The sequence below is a fragment of the Octodon degus genome, unplaced genomic scaffold (assembly GCF_000260255.1).
Source record: "Octodon degus isolate 3935 unplaced genomic scaffold, OctDeg1.0 scaffold00159, whole genome shotgun sequence".
Classification (NCBI taxonomy): Eukaryota; Metazoa; Chordata; class Mammalia; order Rodentia; family Octodontidae; genus Octodon; species Octodon degus.
The window spans coordinates 763,992-773,801 of NW_004524735.1; the positions used below are offsets into that span (position 1 = coordinate 763,992).

At 35.9% G+C, this 9,810-nt stretch overlaps 1 protein-coding gene across 1 annotated transcript in view; it reads right to left on the reverse strand.

Annotated features, from left to right (window-relative positions):
- Positions 1-9,810, reverse strand: part of Luzp2 (leucine zipper protein 2) — a 516,158-nt gene that overhangs the window by 128,989 nt on the left and 377,359 nt on the right. Inside the window, exon 6 of the mRNA XM_004642693.2 lies at positions 3,914-3,976. Within this exon, the coding sequence (XP_004642750.2) occupies positions 3,914-3,976 (63 nt within the window). The remainder of the gene's footprint in view (positions 1-3,913; positions 3,977-9,810) is intronic.

Below are 9,810 nucleotides of genomic sequence, written 5' to 3' on the forward strand. Positions count from 1 at the left end.
AAAAAAAAAAAAAAAAAAAAAAGAATTTCTATTGGGCACTACCTATGTCTCGTAATATATTTAATAAAAAAGAAGAACAGGAAAGATGAAGAGAAGAAGGAAGGGGTGAAAAAGGGACAAAAGGCAGAAAGGTAGAGAAGAAGCAAAGGAAAAAGGAAGGGGTTTGATTTTGTTAACAATTCTGTATTACAATTAAATTCTTAACACGAAAGCAACACAATTTGTGTTTCCTGCAAGGCAGTGTTTTCTCACTTATATAAAAAATGTCATTCTTTTTTGTTCTTAATAGGATTAGTAATATGAATTTAGTTATATCTAAGAAAACAAAATCATCACCATTGACTAACTGTGACTGTTAATGGCCTTTAAGAATATAAACTCACCTGAGCACTGAACCCTTTTAAATTTTTATTTCTTACTTGACATTTAATACTTACTGCATCTTGAACTATGAATAACAGTATGCAATGTATTAATTATTGAAACTGTCCTATTCATCAGCTTTGAAACTGTCTCATTGCTGTTTCTCAATAAAATTAATAAAAAAATACTTACTATAACTCTGTCCTTTCCACGCCTTCTCACATGATGTACAATCAAATTTCAGACACGATCTCTCTGCCTCATGTTGGCTTTCTAAGTTGTCATTTGCAAAGGATTATTACTTTGTACTACTAATTTCAGTAAGGAAGGATTTCTACCATCTTCTAAAATTTTCAATAAAGGGTTAATCAGCATTTTAGACTTCTTGATAATGCCTGGTATCTGGGACACATTCATAGTGAGGACAGAGGTCTTTCAAAAAAATTCCTGTATTTTCAAATTGTATTTACAGGTATCAAGTGGAATGTGAGATTATGCCACATAACCTGTACATAATTCACTAAGTACAATTACAGTTTTCTGTGACATTGCTTCTATTTTTGGTGTCAGACATAAGTAATTGTAATCATTTGAAATACATATATTCCCCTGAATGTGAAGACTATAATTTAAACATTTTTTCTTAATTTGTAACCCTTGTTAAACATCAACTATAATCTTATGCAGTACTTCTTATGGGAGCTGGCAAGAAAATAAAACTGTTTGCCTTTCAATTATTTTTCTGTATTTAGTGGCTATGATTTGATAGATGGTAGATCTCTTGAGTTTTGTTAGAATGGTATAAAAATAACTTTCTGAAGTTGTTCTTACCATCTCTCTGTCTTTTGTAGAGCATATGCCAGCACTTTTCTAATTTTCAGTAAGTTAACCAGCAGAATCGATTCTGAGAACTTGATGGAAAATTACAGCAAGAATCAATACTTTCTGACTGAGGCCAACTTTTGTAATGTTCATTGATCTGAAAGCAATTTCCATGGTGACTCTAGCTTTTGAGGCACATGTTGAAAGGTTGGCATTACCAAATGGTTGATTTCCCATACAACTGAATATTCCCATGTTTGGTATTTCAGTAATTTTTTTTGTTGTTTTACTACATAACAACATGAAGTAACACTCTCAGAGTTGCCACAAGTGGGACATGAAAGTTTCCCCACAAAGTTCCACCGCCTCAAAAGCTGGAAATCAAGGTGAGAATGGCGGTAAGATGTTGAAGACCATGAAGAAGTAGGCAAGCAGGACAAGTCATGGCAGCTAAGCTGATTGGACATGTTCTGCACTTATCTTTTTTTACCATTGTTTCTTCAAAATTAATTTCTTCTGTGATCCTAGCAGTGAGGAGGATGAAGAGTTCGCAGTAGCCACCTTTGTTAATGCTCTGACATGACAAACACGTGTATGCAAGAATACTAAATGTTTATGGTTATTTATATAAGGATAAGGTCCTTTGCAGAACCTCAATTAGAAGAAAACATTGTTTTGTTTTTGCTAATGAGATAAATCCAATGACCCCCTTTGCCATCACATTGCATTGAAATTTTCTTGTAACAGACTAAATATATCCCTATGACCTAGTATGGGAAGCTCTACATTCACTGCATGAATTATTAACAAAGTAAGGCAAAGAAATATACTGTGAAGAGCCCATTACATTTCAAACATTAGACAATGATAGCATCAAGTATAGAAGAATCATGTTGAAATAATGTATCTTCAGAGGCATTGAGATAAAAAAAAGTCAATCTTAAACTAAGAGCCTAAATAGTAAAGATTGACCCTATTTTTTCTAAAAATTACAGGTATTTTATTGCTCTTTCTTGCTCCTGAGTCAATCCCGGGAACATGCCTATCTCAGAATACAGTTTTTGGGTAAGTAGCACTTCTACAAAACGTCATTCTACATGCCTCTCCAGTGTAAGTCATATTCAAACCCTGTACAGGCTACTTTTTTCTACTTTGAGGACCTTCATAAATATAAACTTTGTCAGGTCTATTTCCACACAAATACAAATTGGAAATGGAATAAAATTATGCTCAGTCAAATCAATAAACAGTTAAGTCTAAGTTTTCATCTTATGGAACATGAACATTAGTTCCTATGAATGGAACATTTCCATTCATTTGTTCCATTAGTTTTGGAAAGGTATTATCAAAAACATTGTATTGCATGTTAGATTTAAACTGGAGTGGTGGTTATTATGATTATTATTTTTTGCTTATGGAAGAGAATTTTCTCCTTATTTAATAAAGGAAGTTCAAGTTTGGGCTGGACACATGCCTTGCCTGCTATTGTAATACTGTAACAATAGTTTTCTGTTCCCTCTTCTTGGCTAAACTTATGTCCTAGTTCTATTTCTTCCTCAGAGCACTGAAGAGTAGGGGTTGTGCTCACAGGTCACCTTCTTTTCAACTGCATAAAGATGAAGGGCACCAGGAGAGGGATTTTAGTGAGGGGTGGTGAGTCCTTTGGGGCCACAGATCTGTCTGAGCACTCTCGGCTACGCTTCTGCAGAGGTATAGAAAGGGGAGAAATGTGAACCTGTGCAAGTCACTGCTTCTTGTCTACCGCACCCTCCTCTCTCCATTTCCTTCCATGAAGTGAGAGACTCTCAGGCCTTCCCTCAGCAATCACAGGCTTAGACTAGAATAAATTTCACACTCATTTTATCCACCTCTGTGTTTGCTACTTGAAGAACCCAACTGACAAGGGGGTCTTGTCTTCTTCCTGTGAGAAATCAACAACTGCCTTTTGATGATATCCTTGCCTTTCCATCTCTATCAGTTAACATTGCTTAGTAGGACTTCTGCGTCATGAATGAACACACCTCATGGACAGATTTCAGGGTAAGCAATACACAAAAGTGATTTTAGTCTAATCTATAAAGACTAAAATAACTTGATTTTCCTCCATGAAATATGTATCAGACAATTTTCATGTACAGCAAATAAAACCAATGACTCTGTTTCATAAAGTATGAGATCAATCCCCAAATTCTCATTCTGACAATCAGTCATCAGGACAAAACACAGACATCACAGGGATGGGGAAAGAACAGCACAAAGGAAAATGGGGTGGGATATGAACTGGAAACTCCATCAACAAGAGGGCACCTTGGTGGATGAACTTAATTTGGTTCTAAGATTTGGGGCACAAAGGAAGCAATGTCCTCCATATTTTTCAATGTTACTGATGGGGAATTTGATAATGGAAAAAATGTTCCAAATGCTTGACCCAGAAACCAAACTGTTCTTGAACAAAAGCATTGATGGACCAAGGTATTACTGTATAATTAAGGCTGGAATCTCGTCCAGAATAACAATTCATGAAAGTGACACTTAACTGATTTATGTTATTTTTTAATGTAAAGCATTTATGTACATCCAAATATGCAAAATGTGTTTTTATTATTTCCCTCCAAGTGTTATATTTGCTTGAGAAACAGTTACTAGTTATCTAGATTAACATGTCAAAAATTATTCTGGCATGGATTACTGTGTTCAACCAGCCTAGAGAGTGGAGAAAGGTCCTTACCTCTTCTGCATGCATTCCACAGAGCTTGCTTCCTGATAAAAGTTTGTTTTTCAAGCTTTTGTTCTGAGAAAAGAAACACAGCTTTATACAGGGAAGTGATAAAATCTGAAAAATTCACTTAAATAACTCCATAACATTATCTTAAGTTTGATTCACAGATTACATTTTCTTGATGCCAAGTATAATGAATTTGTGAAAAAGATGAATTAAAGTCTTTGATGTAAAGCCGTTTGCCTTTTATTCTTAAAAATTATCATGTATTAGCATTAAAACCTTCATTTAAAAAGATAAAACTCAGCCTTACAGTTAATTTATGTTTATACATTTGTATAAGTAATTTTATGAAATAATTTGGATTCAACTCAGCAATGTTACTAGTTTCTGAATTGTAGAGCTCTTTTCTGTATATGGTCTTTTTCTGCCATCTTTTAATGTAGCAGCAAATTTATGGTGTGAATATACACTGCTTGAGGTTCTAGTTTTAGCATCTCCATACAATCTCTAGTAGATATTGCAGAGGGTATGTTTTCACTCCAAGCATCAAGACTGGGATCTTTCTGCTCAGTGTAAGACAAGACACATCTGTTAGCCCTTGTAGTCTTCCATACTTGACGAAGGTTCACTAATTGATATTTATTCCCCAGACACTCCACAGCCATCTGAGATGTACCACTCCCAGAGTCTTGGTTGAGGGTTAGGGATGGTGCCCAGCACCCAGAGCACCCCCAGCACAGGCTCCAGCCCTGAGCTACACACATTTCTAACCTAGATGCTTCGAAACATTGTATCTGCATCATTGTACACAGCATGTTCCATCTCTGGTCTCCATAACTGTAGAAAATAGACTTCAGTGGGCAGGGTGATGGAAGGCCAAGATCTTTGTAAAATATGCAGAATTTAGAGGAACTTTTTTTCTCCAGGAATAAACCACAAACTGGTACAGCACTTTTTCATACAAAACGAGGTCAGAGGCCTCCTGTGGGAGTGGTGTTGACCAAATTGAACTTAAAGGGAGACAAAATACAAGAATGAATACATTTCTCAATTTTAAGATTCTTACAACTCCCACACAATTCCAAGCACTGTTTTGTGCTTTGTTTGCTATTGTGCTGTCTGGCCATACAGCTGTCCCAGATTGAAAGGATGTTTCGTTTGCTTTTTCCTCTGTGTCTGTGTTGAAATTCTTGAAAGCTCAGTACTGTGAAATGTTTTAAATAAATCAGGAGAGAAGAGTCTTTGTTCATTCAAGGAATGATTCTTTGAAGATATTTGTACTCAGCATACAGCAAGGGATGATTTAGCATGCATCATTCCAATATTTAATGTCATCTACCTTATGAGTAGGAGCCATATAATGATACATTGTAACTCTTAAGTATTGCTAAAGCAGGAGTGGAACTTTCCTTCCAAAAGAACTTATCCCAAAGGGGAATAACCACTGTCACCCACACCCTTATTAGAAATAAATAACTTTCATAAGTCAATAGCATTAATAACATGCCTAAATATTGGCCTATGTAGTTAAAATGAGAACTCCTCCGTAAAATTATTTTACTTTTTTTCACCCTTTCCTTTATCCTTCCTTTCCCTTCCCTTTCATTCTTTCTTTTCCTTCTTCTGTTATTCTCTCTCTCTCTTTCTCTCTCTCTCTCTCTCTCTCTCTCTCTCTCATTTTCATTCTTCTTTTATTTATGAGATCTGTTATGAGAACACTCTGAATATTGATGAGTAGTGAAGACTATTATATATCATAACTCAATCCTTTAAACGTGATACTGTTTCATTGTTTTAGAGAAGAAAGCATTACATTTAAGTGGAATGAACTATGGTTGGTAGCTGTTTTTAATACATTGTTTTTTCTATTGACCTCCTATCTTAATTTATCTAATTTAGTTCTCAAACTTGATCATTACTAAATCCCCTGGAATAATCTTTTATTGATCAAGACGTGTCTCCAAATTAATTGAGTGGCAAACAGTGAGGATGATCTTGTAGCAACATCTCACCCCGTTGTCCTCAAAAGGTTAAGGTTTAATGCTGTAGCAGTAGAGGATGAGTGAAGTGAACAATATTTACATTCCACAGACCCCTCTAGGTCTTTATCGTAACTCTGTGTGTGGTATAAACCATTTTCTGGCATTTCTTTGACAAGGAATTATTCTGATTCAATAGGTTCATAACCTTCCTCCAGATTCATAAATGAACTTAAGTATTCACTGATGTTTACTGTTTCTAGCTCAAGCCAAAGTAAATCCCATTAACATATTCTTAAGGATTTTGTCTCCCCATTTTACTTCATTTAATGTCAAAGAAAGGATTTTTCTTACCCTTGTTAAAATGGTTAAAAAGTAAAACCCTTATATAGAACTTTTATAAGATTCATAATAAAGGAGAGAGATGGGTCTCAAGTCTAGATACTGCATGCTGCCATGAATTGACAGCCACATGCTGGCTCAGGAGGCAGTGGGTGGAAAGCTACCTTCAGGAGATCCCGAGCACAGGAGTACCCTTCCTAAATGAGCTTCAAAGGACGCTCACTGAAGGGAAAATATCCAAGATGGGGAAGCTGCTCTGATTCAGATATCACAGGTGAGGAGATCCTAAAAGGACCTAGTATGATTCCTTCTATGACCTTACAAAAAAGGATGTGGATGAGGCTACATCACCACAGTCACAAAGGAGGACATGGGAGACTGTGCAGCTGTAGGCCAAGGAACTTTGTTTATTGTGCCTTATCTATGAAATATGTTCATATCTCATTGTCCTGACATATTTCTTTTAAATATTTCAGTCGAGATTTCACAAGTCCTTGATTTGCCTCTATGTATAATTATCAGTGGTTTCTTTTTCTTTGTAATAGTTTGTCAATTAAAGTTGGAGAGATGAAAGTTCTCTTTTTGTTTTAAATACAAATGTCCAAGTGTTTGTGCACTGGCTGTTGAAGGGACTACTCTGTGAACTGAAATATCTAAGAGATTTTGACAAAAATTAGTGTGAGAAAATAAGTGCTGGGGTCATTGTGGAGGATTAGGCACTGGCCCAAAACTCTTTCCATTAAAAGCTAGAGAAGTGAAAAAATAAAGCAAAACAGATGTTCCAGATGTGACAGCAACCACCAAAATATCATCTAGAAAGAAGAGAAATAAGCCAATGAACTCTGCAGTCAAGGCGAAACTTTCAACATTAAAGGAGGTGATTAACCACAGGCCTGGCAATGTCAGAAGTTACTGACGTGAGCCTTTTACAGCTTAGCATATTAATATGGCTTTGCTTTTTATACCTCATTTTTATACTTTTCTGTAGGATGGTTAAGACCAAAATAAAGCAAGACTTATATAACAAAAAACTGTAACTTTTATATCTGACAAGGTCAGTCAAATCCCCTCAGGATTTACCCTGAAACCCTGTACCGCAGTTCGCAGATCCTTTGTCAGTGTCAGCCATGTGGATGAGTCATGGTCATTGCCTGACCAGTTTGCTCTCTGTGAAAGCCTGAGAGAATATTTTCTCTTCATGTGACTCTCCTTAGGCACACTCTACATCGTCAGTCACTTTCCTCTGTGACCCCATAATCTCCTTGATCAGAAAATTTTGGACACCACTGAGTTACTATTATGGACTACTGGACTGTATTAGATTACTTTGCTGAATTCATGTACTACAATATTTGAATGGCAATGGAATACCCTTCTCTGACAGAAGTAAACAAAAAGGGGAATATAAACAAAGGACCATTTCATAGTGAAAAATATATTTATGTCTGTATATACAAAATAGTTGGCATAGATATACAGCTGCTTTCTCTTAGTTCAATGAGTAGAAAGTTTTGAAATTACAATATTTAGACAAGGTATCATGTCTGCATCTTGTCCTCTGAATAATTAATACAAAGACAACAATATGCAAAGTATTAATTATTGTAACTGTCCTATTAACCTGTTTTGAAATCATCTCAATGCTATTTCTTTCTCAATAAAATTAATATTAAAAACAAAGGAGGTGATTCTGTGAAATTAGTGTAACATGGTACCAGAAAGTTGGGAATGGTGTGGAAAAAGAATTTTTAATGATACTCAGGGTTCATCTTACATCTTTTTCAGGATGGAAATGTGCATCTGCACGCAGTGGTGAGCCACAGCCCTGACAACACCGGCAGAAAGAGCGTCAAGTGAAATGCTTTAGTGCTCCCGAGGACGTTTCATTACCAACCACTCAGAATCAAACAAACTAAACAATGAACAGGTTTAATGAAAACTCAGAAGGATTGTTCTACAATTAGTACTAGAAGGGTTCCATTGCTCAGGCTTACCGAAGGAGCCCAGCAAGGCTTACAAACAAGATTCAAGGGAGCAAAGTTGAATGAGTACTGCCTACCAAAATAAATCTTAAACACTAGTAGAAGTTAATAAAGTCCAAGAGAGTGAAATGTTCTAATAACAACTGAGCATTCACTGAACACTGTTATACAAGAGAGGAAACTGGAAAATAAGATTCTGAAAAAGGAATAAAAAAGTCATTGGAAACAGAAATCCTTTGCAAAGATGGTGAAAATCACTGATGAATATTTCTACTGGTTCCAAAGTTGTATAATGAAAGCATTTGGGCTTAATTCTAAACTACATAAATAGAGACATTATGTTACTTAAAGTTGAAATCCTGAAAGACCAAAATTTCTAAAGTCTAAAATCCCTAAAGATAAATGCCTCAAAATAAAATTCTGGAATAAATTTACAATTATTTTAAAGACACTTATATTCCAAAACAAACTCATTTGAGAAACGAATAAAAGTCACAGAAAAATTCATAGGCCAATTTACACAGTATAATGGGAAACACATACATTTTTGCAAACAAGCAGGCATTCTAAAGCACTAATGAGTACTGGAGTAATATTCACAAACAAACACGTTAGACGCCTTGTTACATGAATAGATATCACTGCGGCATGAAATCAAGTATGCTGAGCTTTATAGTTACACTCAAGACAAAAGGAGCTTGATCAAATCTCACAGGCTATAGTCACCCAAAGTGGTGAGATAGCGGTCTATTTAATATTCACAAATGCATATGCTGAAAAAAAATACATGACTTCTTTTACTAAGGATTATTCTACATTTTCCCACACATGAATCATATTTACACATAAGTTTATCACAGATAAAGTTAACTAGACATCTGAGTACCCTCGCCAAATTTATACTTCTATTGTAACGGCCTCCACCAATCACATAGCACGTTGTTATAAGCTTGGCGAATCTTCCCCATTTGTTGCCAGGGAACTACAAAATAACTCCTCAGGACCACACCACAGTAAAGTAAACCCAAAGTAAAGCTTTGCCAAGATTCTGGATGTCCCATTTGCCTAATGTAATGCAATCATGTTGGGCTCAATAAATGCATAAGACTCTTTGTCAAAATCGAGCTAACGCTTTTATTTTTTTTTAATGCATAGGAGTTTTAATAGCTATTATTAACCAAAATAAAACTAAACAGCAAAAATATCTAAGCTTTGAATTGTTACTAAAAATTGTGTGTATAATGGAGAAGGACACAGAGTTAGATCTTTTACCTGTAATACAGAACAAAACATTGAAAAAATTTTAAAATCCTACTTGGTAGCTTGAATAATTTATACGGAAACGAATCATGTATTACTCACTTTTCTGTAACTAGAGAAAAAATATCTGACCCCTTTCACTTCAGCGCAAGTTTACGTCGTTCAGCCGTGGTAGGCTGCTCTTAAGTGGGAAAAGCTCGGTAGCAGAGCACTGTGAAGGAAAGATGCTTGCTCTCCATGGGAACCGAGACAGGTGAAGAAGCGCTGAGAAGAGTGCACCGTCTAGGCCAACTGCCCAGGAGAGCACCTGTGCCTTGCCCCCACCTCCCTGTAGGACTCC